We start from the raw sequence: 13,898 nt of genomic DNA, 5'->3' as shown, positions 1-13,898 counted from the left end.
AAGCTAACAACTTACTTACTACTGGAAGCAAAGGTTCTCTCAAGCAGCCCTATTTTGATTCATTTTTACCTCTGGAGGAATTCTGTATTCCTCACTTCCTCTTCTAAATCCTACTTGCATCTGGAGGCAGAAGCCACAAGGGCTCAGAGATTCAGTTCATCTCCCTCCCTGCAGCAATCAAGCAAAAGGTTGGATTGTTTTAACATTTTTGTAAGTGGCAGCTAAACATTAATGCTAAAAAAGGCAGCTCATAAATTTGGGCTGTGAAAGAAGGGAGAGGTGAAGTACTTCTGTACATGAAAGAAGAGCGGGACTTGACCTTAAGGTTGACAGCAAAAGCTCAGTTCAAAGGGATCGAAACAGGATGGAGTCTGGCTACTAAAATGGTCAGTTGGCTTCACCGGAGGTTGTGATAGGCCAGAGCATGCTACAGGGGTTCAAGGAAGGTTTAGATGGGATCCTAAAGGATAAGGGGATTGAGGGGTACAGACAGAAGTCGAGGTAGGTTATAGGAATAGTCAGGGACCACTTCACAGGTCATAGGCCTGATGGACCTCTGGTCTGACCCAGTGCAGGCACCTTCTTATGATCTTATATAGGGATAGTAGGGTTGGCCAGAAACTGCGCAAACTCTCTTTAAATTAGTGGTCTAAGAAGGATAATAATTGAAATACCACATTTATAAATTCTGTTTCCTTTTGATGTATTTCTGAAACAAGTGTATTACTTGTGATATTTTTCAAATCAATTAATAAATTAAAAAGACAGAAACTGTGCAAACTAAAGCTTTTCCCATGAATGTGATTGATCAGAAAATAATTGTAAGAAAATGTCACTCAAAGCTCTTATTTTTGCTGAAATTTCTTGGTATTATCACTCTAACCGCTATGTTTTCACAATCAGCAATGAAAGACATTTGGGGCCTAATTCTGGACATGGCACCTGCCGCATGTCACTCACCATTTGGCGTCCTGCCTTAAATGTAGGCTGACGTTTTACAGGCCTGCATTTAAGGTGTCTGACTCGTGCCTACAGAAGCGCCACGCCTACGTCGGCCTTAGGCATGCACTGGCGCTTCCGTAGATGCAAGTCAGGTGCTTAGATTCCAGACATCGTTGACCGCATCAATTAAAAAAAAAAATGATCACCTACCACCGCCTAGAATTAGGACACCGTTTTGAGAATCAGGCCCTTTATGCAAAAAAGTAGTTGATTAAATGAACCTTCAATATCTGCACTTTATTGTGGAAAGTTCTAGTTATTACCAATAGTGCTTCAAACACTCAAGCATTCAATGTCTTCTTGAGATACTCAGGATCAAGTCTGTGATGTTGTTCAACTCCTTGCAACAAGGCCTCAGTGCAGATATTGAAGGCTCATTTAATCAACTACTGCTAGATGTTTTTGCATAAAATGTCTTTTTATGAATGTATCATTGCTGATCATAGCTATAATTCCAAGAAATTTGCTCCATTAAGCAAAATTAATAGCACATTTTAAGAAACACAGAGCTTTATGTAATCCGTGGCTTTGAACAACCCTAGGATACGCTTAAAAATTTTATAAAAAATTATTTTCTGATCAAGCACAATCAAATTCATGGGAAAAACTTCAATTCCCAGTTTTTCCAACTTTAGATTTTTCTGGACAACTCTAAGGGACACACAAAAATCTCAATAAGTAAACTATGAAAGAGAAGCGGGAGAGGGAGATACAATAGAAATATTTATTATTCTCTTCCTTATGGTCCACCTCGAAGCTTAGTAAGCTTCTGATGAACTACATAGGTACGACGAGCGAGGTGATTAAATTAAAAAGTTATTCAGAGTAGTGAAGACACAGGGGGATTGCGAAGATCTGCAACGTGACATAGTCAGGCTCAAGGAATGGGCATCGACATGGCAGATGAGGTTCAACGTGGACAAGTGGGTAACAAAAATCTCATGCACGAATACAGGATGTCTGGGGCAGTACTTGGAGAGACCTCCCAGGAAAGAGACTTGGGAGTTTTGATCGACAAGTCGATGAAGCTGTCTACACAATGTGTGGCAGCGGCAAAAAGGGCGAACAGAATGCTAGGAATGATTAAGAATGGGATCATGAACAGATCGGAGAAGGTTATCATGCTGCTATACCAGGCCATGGTGCGCCCTCACCTGGTGTACTATGTCCAGCACTGGTCGCTGCACATGAAGAAGGACACGGTACTACTCGAAAGGGTCCAGAGAAGAGCGACTAAGATGGTTAAGGGGTTGGAGGAGCTGCCGTACAGCGAAAGATTAGAGAAATTGGGCCTTTTCTCCCTCGAACAGAGGGGACATGATCGAAACATTCAAGGTACTGAAGGTAATAGACTTAGCAGATAAAGACAGATTGTTCACCCTCTCCAAGGAAGGGAGAATGAGAGGAAACTCTCTAAAATTGAAAGAGGATAGATTGCGTACAAACGTAAGGAAGTTCTTCTTCGCCCATAGAGTGGTAGAAAACTGGAACGCTCTTCCGGAGTCTGTCATAGGGGAAAACATCCTCCAGGGATTCAAGACAAAGTTAGACAAGTTCCTGCTGAACAAGGACGTACGCTGGTAGGGCTGGTCTCAGTTAGGGCGCTGGTCTTTGAGCTAAGGGCCACCACATGAGTGGACTGCTGGGCACGACGGACCACTGGTCTGACCCAGCAGTGACAATTCTTATGTACTCCTCAACAAAATGACTCAGATACAAATGTATTTGCAACACTATGTTTACATATAACGGCACAAAGATATGGAACAACTTCCCAACAACCATCAGATCTACTTCACGTTCAGAAAGAAGCTAAAGACTTATTTCTTCGACACCATATCCACCACAGAAACTGACCCTTGAGCCTACAACCTCTATGACACTGTGCACATGACTTTGGACTATAAGTTACATAGAAACCTGATGGCAGATAAAGGCCAAATGGCCCACCCAGTCTGCCCATCCGCAGTAACTATTATCTCTTCCTCTCTCTAAGAGATCCCATGTGCCTATCTCAGGCTTTCTTGAAATCAGAGACAGTCTCTGTCTCCACCACCTCTACATTCACCCTCTACCTTGCAACACCACCTGTTAAATCAGTGTGCTGCAAACTTTTCAAAGCCATGGCACACTAAACCCGGGGCCACAGCTGGAGGGCATCTGGAAGTGCACGGATGTCACAAGCATACACGGATGTGCTCCGGCCACAGTCCTGAGACTCCTATTGCCATGAGTGGTGAGGTTCTGGAGAGGGACCGGAGCTGGCTGACTGTCTTTAGGACATCAGTATCTCTTCTCCTCGGCCGTCTCGTGGCATACCTGGAATCTGTTTGCGATATACTTCTTTAAATAGTACTAGTTTATCTCTCCCATCTGTTTGGCAATGTATCTCCTATAGCATCCTTATACTGTACTAAATTGTATCTCTTTAAATCGTTCTGAAGTTAGGCACAGGAAGCAAACCTCTTTCAACCGTAAGGAAGCTCTGGAATGAGGGCTCAGGAAATCGTTCTCTATGGAAAGAGTGGCAGATCTATGAAGGGCCTCCCAGTGGAGAGAAATATTAACTGTATTGAACAAAGCCTGGGATTTCTCTAAGGGAGAAGAACAGACAGCTGACAGTATGGATGGGCAGACTTAGTGGGTCATATGGGTTCTATGGAAATAAAACAAGCAGTCAGAATAACATCACCAGATGAAAGTACTGAATGAATACCTAGCCTCTTATGACTACAACAAATCTCTCTTAAAAATGAATGGTATTTTTATATACAGACTCAAATCCCATGAGGTATCTTAAACCCGTGGCATAGCAAGGGCGGCTGCTCCGAGTCCAATCCCTTCCTCATGTTTCAGCAGCATCCCGGAAGCCGAAGAAGAGGGAAAGCTTCCCGGGCCTCCGAAGGCAACGTGTTCAACTGAATGACGCTGCCAGGCAGCGAGAAAAGAAAGGTACCCATCCTATGGGGCAGAATGTTCCTCAGCAGGCGGGGGCGGGGGGCTTCCTTGTCTTCTGTAGACGTCACTCTGCCGGCTCCTGCTTCTTGTGACTCTGGGCAAGTCACTTAACAGTCTGGGAAACAGACTTTCATTTCAGTTTTAACCCCCGCCCTCCCCTTGTACAAAACCGTGGCGCTAACAACTCTGATGCAGCGGGCGCTAAAAACGGTTTAGTAAAAGGGGTTAATGTATTAATTCTTTTTTGCCAGTGCCCTTGTCTTCAAGGTTAATAAAATGGGGCTTTTTATCTTTAAATTAACTACGGCCCAAAGTTTAAAATGTATCACTAATTAGCTCAAATAAAAAGCATAATAAAAGAACAAGAGGACATTCGGAAAAGTTGAAAGGGGACAGATTCAAAACGAATGCTAGGAAGTTCTTCTTTACCCAACGTGTGGTGGACACCTGGAATGCGCTTCCAGAGAGCGTAATAGGGCAGAGTACGGTACTGGATTTCAAGAAAGGATTGGACGATTTCCTGCTGGAAAAAGGGATAGAGGGATATAGATAGAAGATTACTGCACAGGTCCTGAACCTGTTGGGCCACCGCGTGAGCGGACTGCTGGGCACGATAGACCTCAGGTCTGACCCAGCAGAGGCATTGCTTATGTTCTTATGAACTGAGACATCAGTATATTAAAAAATATTTCTTTTTTATGTAGAGGAGGGGGTGTTACAAAATGTTCAGCCCCTGGCTTTCACATACGTTAGGTATGCCACTGCCTTAAACAGAAACAGCTACCCCAGGCGACAGACAATGTGGGATGGGGAGAGAGAGAGGGGTTAGGTTTTGTATAGAAGTGGAAAGACAGATTCTAGATAGAACAAGGGAGAGAGAGGGCAGATGTTGGGGGGGTACAGAGAGGAGGGAGATAATGGTGAAACAGGGAAGTTAAAGGTGGGATGCTGAATGGAAGGTGAGGGAGCAGACATTGTACAGAAAGGGAGAAATACAAACGGGATGGAAATAAACTATACAGAAGGAGGGAGACTGAAGCCTGGAAAGACAAGGGGAGAGACAGGAGGGAGATGATGGAAGGGGGAAGTGAAAGGGGAGAGAAGGGGCAGACTGTATGAAAGGGGGAAGAGACAGAGGAGGGAGATACTGATGGAAGGAGAGAGAGTATGAAGATTCTGGAGTAGACAGATGCTGACCAGAGAGGGGTAGATGCTGGGATGCTGGATGGAAGAGGGGAGAGAAATGAGCAGATATTGGGGGGGGGGGGAGAGAGAAAGACAGAAAAGAGGGAGATAATGATTGAAGTGAAAGAAAGGGCAGATATACAGGGCAAACACTATCTCATTACTGCAATGATCTATCCTAATGCATTCATTTGGAAGACATTTCCAATACTCTGTAAGCTGCAATGATTCCTAGCTGATACTTGCAGGATACAAGAATCAATATGGTATGGTAGAAGGGGGAAACGAAAGACTGAGAAGAGAGAACCAGAGTGAGGGAAAGAGATGACTTGAAGACTAGATAGTAAGAATGAGTTAAATCTGGACATAGAGGTAGAAAAATAAATTGAAGAAAGCCAAAAGGAAAAAGAGGAACCAAAAAAATCCTGGAAAGAGATTTAAGATGGAGGAAAGCAGAATATAAAAGGTAGAAAAAATCATTTTATATAGATTAATATAAATAGAAAATAGAATTAAGAGGATACCTTTTCATTAAACTAATTTTAATACATTTTTGACCGACCATCAGAGACAAAACCCTCCTTTCTTGGATCAGGACAGCTTACTCTCTTGACCTGGGGAAGGAGGTGTTGGTCTCGAAGAGCTAGCTGAAAAATGTTTTAATTCCTTTCAATAAAACGTCATCTTATTTTCCATTTTTTAACTTATATTTGTAATTTTTAATTTGTAATGTACAGTGTATATAATACCATCAGGGTAACAGAACAGAAAATATTTGCTCACATGAACTCGGTCCTTAGAGGGAACATTGGTGTCACTCCAAATGTTATATCCAACACTGAATGATCAATACACTATGAAGGCCATAATCAAAAGAAGCGTCTAAGTCACCCAAAATATCCACTCTCGAAAAGTACATCTCAATTTTTTCCTCAAAAATCATCTCTGCACATCCAGGCATTTGATCATTCAGACCACCACTACGTCTATCTTTATACCACATTCTCGACCCAAAATTTGTTCAAGTCCCAAATGTCCAGAACAAGACCTTTTGGACATGGGAGGGGCCAGCATTGTGATGGCCTGGTCATCCAGTCATGGCACTGCTGTGAACTTCACAAAAAGGGTAACACATAAAAATCTCACCAGAACTTCCTAATAGGTTATGGTGAGCAGAGCTGAGGAGTCGGTAGATAAATGCTTCGACTCCGACTCCTCAGTTTCTGGACCCACAGCCCTGATGGTGAGCCCCCCAAAACTCACTATACCCACCTGTCTACAACCCTAATAGCCCTTATGGCTGCAGGTGGCACCTATATGGCAGTACAGTAAGGTTTTGGTGGGCTCACATTTTCCACCATTAATGTAGTGGTTAGAGTGGCTTATGGACCTGGGTCTTCCTCTCTATGGTTCGGTATTTTCCCCCCCCCCCCCCAACTACTTAAGACACCTCTGTGCAGCTCTACTAGGCTTTCTTATAGCAAGTGCTGATGTTCCGGAGGCAGGTATGTACGTTTTTATTCTGAACTTTGTGGGGGTGCAACGGAGGGGACGTGAACACAGAGGGGAGATTGCGGGGGTCTTTACTTTGTCCCTGCAGTGGTTATCTGGTCACTTTTGATATCTTTTGGGCACTTATACTTGCTTTTCCATCGTCTAACTCACAAAGTATAAGTTTCACCTAGGAAGTCTCTTCAAACATTCGATTATCCCTGCAGGATGACTAAGTCTAGGTCAGCCCACATCCTGCCCTAACTATTCTTCCAGAAACACCCCTTTCAGTTCTGGGCGCACAGCGGGATTCAGAGGCCTAAAATGTCCCTGGATATGTCCAAAAAGCCGTTTCAATTATCGGCACTTGGACGACCTGTCTTTTAGGATGAGTTTAAGTTTTGATTATTAGCCCCTATGGGTAACAGTAAATAATTAAAGCTAACCTGTACTTCATGCATGAAATGCTATTAAACACAATTATGGAGATTATGCTTCCATTAATTTATAACATTTTAAGCTAGACATATAGCCTTAACCATTCTGTCTTTCCGCTGTTTAGCTATCGGAAATAGTAATTCATGCTAGAAATGATTAGTCAGACTTACACTCAAAGGCAGTGGTGGTAGCATCAGGCAAAACCTGCCCAATGACATCCTACAAAAGAAAAATCAGAGAGGAAGGTCAAGACAGAATGAAGAGTAGGTGGATAGATGCACCATGTATGAGATGTACCCTTAAAGCAGTTCTCAATCCAGTTCTTGAGACACACCCAGCTTGGTTTTCAGGATACCTACCATGAATGTGCACGAAAGATTTGCACACAATGGAGGTATGTATCCCTGCCCCCATTGGGCCACTCTTTTATCCTGGGACATGCATCCCCTCCCACTCAAGCCACTCTCATCCTAGGACACGTTTTCCCTCCCCCTTTCGTGCCACTCTCTCATCCCTGGACATGAATCCCCACCCCCCTCAAGTCACTCTCATGTATTCCCTTCCCCCTTTGGGCCACTCTTTTATCCTGGAACATGCACCCCACCCTCAAGCCACTCTCATCCTAGGACACATTTTCCTTCCCCCTTTCATGCCACTCTCTCATCCCTGGATATGAATCCCCAACCCCCTCAAGTCACTCTCACGTATTCCCTTCCCCCATTGGGCCACTCTTTTATCCTGGGACAAGCATCCCCTCCCCCTCAAGCCACTCTCATCTTAGGGCGTTTCCCCTCCCCCTTTCGTGCCACTCTCTCATCCCTGGATATGAATCCCCACCCCCTCAAGTCACCCTCTTGTATTCTCTTCCCCCATTGGGCCACTCTTTTATCCTGGGACAAGCATCCCCTCCCCCTCAAGCCACTCTCATCCTAGGACACGTTTTCCCTCCCCCTTTCATATCACTCTCTCATCCCTGGACATGAATCCCCCCTCAAGCCACTCTCATCTTAGGACATGTTTCCCCTCCCCCTTTCATGCCACTCTCTCATCCCTGGACATGACCCCCCCCCCCTCGGGCCACTCTCGTCCCGGGACCCGTTTCCCCTCCCCCCTCACCAGCACATCCCGGAAGAGCAAGTGCGAGGCGGAGTGGACGCTCCAGTCCACAGCGCCGCCGTCGGGAACGCGAATCCGAATAACCAGGCTCTGACTTTCCATAACGGGAAGAACCCCAAAGCCGGTAACAACATCCCCGCCGGTACCCCAGGAAGACAGGAAGTAATCCTGGAGCACCGGAAGCAGGAAAAAGGACCAGCCAATGAGTGCAGGAGGCCGCCATCTTTGAAATGGGCAAAGCGCCTGAAAAGGGCGGGACCTGGAACAAAGCCCCGTTCCAAACTCCTTCTTATCCAGTTTGTCAGCTCTTTGGAGCAGGGACTCTCTTCTGTGTTTAGTTGCGCTATAGAAATGCTCTCTACTATATCTTAAGTATTAGAAGCAGGTCCTGTCAAGTCAATCTGATCAACTTCTCTTATTTGATTAGCTTTTGCAGGGCAGAACTCTCCTAAATGCAGTCTAGTTGGATTTCAGCAACGAGCCTCTAAAGCAGGGGTGCCCACACTTTGGGGGCTTGTCAGCTACTTTTAAAATGCTCTACCAACAATAAAAATGCAAAACATATAGTTATATATATATATATATACCGACTTACTTTATATTTAAAATATATATTGTTTATCTTGCATAACAGCATGAATATGTATGACAGAATACAATTCTTTGGGACTGCTTCCGAGAGGAATAGCGTCACCCAACCTTCGCGAGATTTGATGGTGATCTGTGCTATCTCTTTGTAGTTCTCAAGAGATTTGTTAGTTGCTCGCCACCTGTTCAGAGTTCTCGCAACTTTCGCAGTTCACGCAAGAGTTTGTGGTGGAGACGGCTGGTGCCCTTGTGATAGCGATGGGTTACTGGGGCATTGAGGATGGCAGCGACTGTTTCCTCAAAACGTGGATCACTACTAAAGTTGGAGCTGCGCTTGGTTCGTGATTGGGAGGGATCAGAGCTAGGGGAGGGGGGTTGAAAGGTGAACCCAAAATTGGCTGTCTGGCTATGCCAGTGTTGTGGATATCCTGAAAATCCAACTAGCTAGATCAGGGGTCCCCAAAGACTTTCCTCGCGGGCCGAATCCAGTCGGGTTTTCAGGATTTCCCCAATGAATATGCATTGAAAGCAATGCATGCACATAGATCTCATGCATAGTCAATGGGGAAATCCTGTAAACCCAACTGGATTCAGCCCTCAAGGAGGGACTTTGGGGACCCCTGAGCTAGGTGGTGTTCCAGGTCTGGGTTGAAAACCACTGCCCTAGATTACCAACCGTTTCTTCAGATAGGCCTGGAGTGGTTACCAGTGAGGTGAGTCTTGCAAGGCCAGGGGGCCAATAAAGGAAACCACCGGATGAGCAGAGAGGGGTTTCCCTTCTATAGGCTGATGGAAAGCAGCAATTGCACTGAGATGGACTTGGATCGATGTAGACTTGAGGCCAGAGGTGGATAAGTACAAAAGATAATCTAGAACAGAAGATAAGGAGGAATGTTGAGGCTCCTTATCGTGCGAAAAACACCACGTTGAAAATCTAGTCCATTTTTGGTGGTAGCATTGCCTAGTGGCAGGCTTCCTAGAAGCCTCTAAAATGTCTCTTACAGGTTGAGAAAACTGAAGAGGAGTTATGTTGAGAGGTACCAAGCTTTCAGGTGTAGAGACTGCAGGTTGGGATGAAGCAGAGATCCCTGACTCTGTGTAAGCAGAGATGGAAAAACTGGTAGAAGATATGGCTCCCTGCTGCTGAGTTGAAGTAGAAGGGAGTACCAAGGTTGTCTCAGCCACCAAGGAGCAGTTAGGATCATGGTGGCATGAGTGTTCTTCAACTTGACAAGAGTCATGAGAATGAGAGGGAATGCATACAGGAAGAGATTTGTCCATTCCAGTAAGAAAGCATCTGCCTCGAGGCGATGAGGAGAATATATGGAGCAGAACTGAGGCAGTTTGTGGTTGTGGGGAGCTGCAAAGAGATCTATCTGAGGTGTTCCCCACTGTGAAAAAATGTGATGAAGGGGCGAGGAATGGAGTGTCCATTCGAGAGGTTGAAGAAGATGACTCAAGTTGTCCACCAAGCAATTGTTCACCCCTTGAATGTAGGCAGCTTTGAGGAAGGTGTTGTGACGGGTTGCCCAGTTCCAAACCTTCAGAGCTTCTTGACAAAGGGAAGAAGATCCCGTCCCTCCCTGTTTGTTGACATAGTACATGGCAACTTGGTTGTCCATCCGAATGAGGACTACCCAGTCATGAAGAAGATGTTGAAAAGCTTTGATAGCATTGAAGATCGCTCTGAGTTCCAACAGATTGATGTGGCACTGACGATCCGTACTGGTCCAGTGGCCTTGAGTACGGAGACCATCAAGATGAGTGCCCCAAGCGTAGGTCAAGGAATCTGTTGTGAGGAACTTCTGATGAGGGGGCATTTGAAACAGTAAGCCTCTGGAGAGATTGGAAGAGAGCATCCACCAGTGAAGAGACTGTCTCAAGGAAGGAGTGACTGCAATGTGTCAAGAAAGTGGATCGAACGCCTGCGTCCACTGAGATGCCAGGGTCCACTGAGGAATTCTGAGGTGAAATCTGGCAAAAGGAGTCACGTGTACTGTGGAGGCCATGTGACCTAGTAGTACCATCATGTGTCTCGCTGAGATAGAAGAGCGGAAAGACACTGCATGACAGAGTTGAAGGAGAGCTTCCAGATGTTGTTGTGGAAGGAATGCTCTGAGTTGGATAGTGTCCAGAACTGCTCCGATGAATTGTAGATTCTGAGAGGGCTGAAGTTGAGATTTGGGAAAGTTGATTTCGAATCCCAAACTTTGTAGAACCATGTAGTCCATTGGGTCGCTACAATAACCCCCTGAGATGTTGAATCTTTGATGAGCCAGTCGTCTAGGTAGGGAAATACCTGAAGACCATGGTTCCGTAGAGCTACTGCTACCACTACCAGGCACTTGGTGAACACTCTTGGGAGTCCCCACCCGAAATCTGAGATATTGACAGGAGGCTGGATGAATGGGAATATGAGTATAGGCCTCCTTGAGATCCAGAGAGCATAACCAGTCGTTAGGAAAGGGACGCCAGGGACAACATTCAAAATTTTTCTTTGACTAAAAATTTGTTGAGAGCCCTGAGATCCAGAATGGGTCGCAGATCGCCCGTCTTCTTCAGAACAAGGAAGTAAAAATCCCTGTTCTGCTGATCCAAAGGAACTGGTTTGATGGCATGGAGACAAAGCAGAGCTTGAGCTTCCTGAAGAAGAAGGGCGGTCTGGAATGGAATGGAACGATACTGTCTTGGAGGAAGCTCTGGTGGAACCTGAGTGAAATGAAGAGAGTATCGTTCCCTGATGATTGACAGCACCCAAAGGTCGGATGTGATTGTCTCCCTTCAGTGGTAAAAATGATGGAGATGACCTCCAATGGGGGGAAGATAGGTCAGAGACAGAACTATGGAGATTATGCTCTGTTTTAAACAGTCAAAAAGGCTGCGTAGCCTTAGGTGCAGCAGAAGGTTGAGATTTCTGTTGCTTCTGATTCTGCTGTTTTTTGAGAGGAGGACGAGTGTAAGGAACCGCTCTTGGAGCAAAACGCCTCTGGAAAATTGGAGGAGGGCATGCAGGTTTGGCAGGAGCTGGCTTAGGCTTTGGTCTGACAACAGAAGCAAAAGATTTTTCATGTTCAGACAATTTCTTGGTGGCTGCCTCAATAGATTCATCAAAGAGGTCATTGCCTACACAAGGAATATTAGCCAAGCAGTCCTGAAGATTAGAGTCCATGTCAATGGTGCGAAGCCAGGCTAGGCGGCGCATTGCTACAGAACAAGCAGTCGCCCTGCGGACAACTCAAAGGCATCATAAGAAGACTGAAGAAGATGTAATCTGAGTTGTGATAGAGTAGTTATGACTTCTTGAAACTCGAAGTGCTTTTGAGTAAATAGCTGAGAAATTTTGGAAGGAGATCAATGAGGAACTTGAAATAAGTGACAAAATGAAAATTGTAATTGAGGAGTTTGGAGGACATCATGGCATTTTGGTAGAGGCGACATCCAAACTTTTCCATGGTTTTCCCTTCCCTTACAGGAGGAACGGTAGCATAAACCTTGGAAGGATGGGATCTTTTCAAGGAAGACTCCACAAGCAGGAACTGGTGAGATAACTGCGAATTCTCAAATCCTTTGCAATGTAGAGTTTTATACCTGGAGTCCAACCTGCATTGGGACAGCAGGAATAGCATAAGGAGTCTCCAGGCATCGTGTAAAAGTCTGAGACAAAAGCTTGTGAAGAGGAAGCTTAAGTGACTCTGCAGGAGACTGAAGAAGATGCATGACTTCGAGATACTCCTTAGAGTATTTAGAACCAGCATCCAATTGAAGGTCCAGGTCTGCAGCCATCTGACGAAGAAAAGAAGAGAAAGATAGCTGATCAGCTAATGCCTTGCCTCGAGAGGGACTCGAGGACGTCGAGGCAGCCTTAGTCAAAGATAAAGCTTCGGCAGGAAAATAGGCATCAAAAGAATAAGGAGACTTGGACGAAGCAATAGAAACTGCTGAGTCCTCGAGGTCTGGAAGCGGAGACCTCGATCGAGGAGTCGGTGGTCTAGTAGAGCTGGAAGGTGTAAATTGAGGTTTAGTTGAAGAAGGACACTCTTTGGAAGAAGAGCTATGTCTGGAGGTATGCCTCAAGGAAGGCCTCGATCGACAATGAGAGTGGTGCTTGGAAGCAGATCTCAAGGATCGAGGAGACTTCGCCTCGGAGATGGAAGCAGACACTACCAGGGAATGGCTAGAAGCTGTAGATCGAAGCTCAGGAGGCTTGATGGAGGAATCTGGAGGCACTCCCAAAGACTCTGCTCCTTGTAAGGAGTGTGAGGATTCCTGTCGAGGCACATGCAAAGAATCTGCTCCTTGCTTCAAGTGCACAGATGCCAGACCAGATACTCTGCTCCCTGCATAGAGTGTGAAGCTTCAGCCGAAGGCATAGGAAGAGGTTCGACTTCATGGGAGTCTGCAGAATGCCCAGGCTGGATTAGAGTAGCTAGCTTTGGTCCCATATTAGTGAGGAACTGAATGAATTGCTTCTCTAACATGGTCTGGAAAGAAGCCGGCAAGGATGGATCCGCGTCTGAAACCAGACCACCTGCTTTGGCTGGAGGTTCCAAAGTGGCAGTGGATATGTGCTTCGACTTGGAAGTCTTAGCCACCTTGATTACCACCGCTGGAACTTTCTGCTGCTCTATCTGACCTGAGGATGCAGGGGAAGATACAGCAGGTGTAGTGGAGGAAAGAGCTGTTGCAAACGAGGAAGGTCTGATGTGGCTCGAGGTCAGAGTCGTGGAGGAAGGAGGACCCTCAGTCGAAGGTGGAACCGAGGTCGCTTTCGAAGTCAAGGGAGTTGTTGAAGAATCCATCCCGAAAAGCTTCTCCACTAAAATCCGATGACGTTTAAGGGCTCGAGGTTGAAGAGTAGCACAGTGCTCGCACGGCTTCGGTTGATGGTCCGGCCCAAGGCACTTGAGGCACCAACGGTGTGGGTCCGTGAGGAAAATCGCACGCTGGCACTGGCTACACTTCTTGAAGCCTGTTGCTGGCCGGGACATAGAAGGAAAAATAGCCGCTGCAAAGTCAAAGCCCACGGGCTGCAGCTGAGTGGCCTGCCCCGGCAGTCGAATGGAAGAATTTAAAAAAAAAATTTTTTTTAAACTAGAAAATAAAAGAACACAGCGATTCGT

General features: G+C 45.7%; 1 protein-coding gene across 7 annotated transcripts in view; it reads right to left on the bottom strand.

Annotated features, from left to right (window-relative positions):
• The window catches only part of MAP2K5 (mitogen-activated protein kinase kinase 5), a 229,552-nt gene extending 221,208 nt beyond the window's left edge, over positions 1 to 8,344 (bottom strand). For 6 of the 7 annotated variants that reach the window (XM_033920062.1, XM_033920063.1, XM_033920066.1 and 3 more), the window contains exons 1-2: positions 8,191 to 8,344; positions 7,245 to 7,293 (exon numbers count right to left, since the gene is read on the bottom strand). In XM_033920062.1, coding sequence (XP_033775953.1) covers positions 7,245 to 7,293; positions 8,191 to 8,292 — 151 coding nt within the window. In that variant the 5' untranslated portion in view covers positions 8,293 to 8,344. Of the gene's footprint in view, positions 1 to 69; positions 169 to 7,244; positions 7,294 to 8,190 lie in introns of all 7 variants that reach the window. The other variant, XM_033920068.1, reaches the window with a different exon arrangement.
• Positions 8,345 to 13,898: the final 5,554 nt, after the last annotated feature.

Source organism: Geotrypetes seraphini, chromosome 14 (genome assembly GCF_902459505.1).
Source record: "Geotrypetes seraphini chromosome 14, aGeoSer1.1, whole genome shotgun sequence".
In the NCBI taxonomy this organism is placed as follows: Eukaryota; Metazoa; Chordata; class Amphibia; order Gymnophiona; family Dermophiidae; genus Geotrypetes; species Geotrypetes seraphini.
This window is presented reverse-complemented; position numbering and strand designations above follow the sequence as displayed.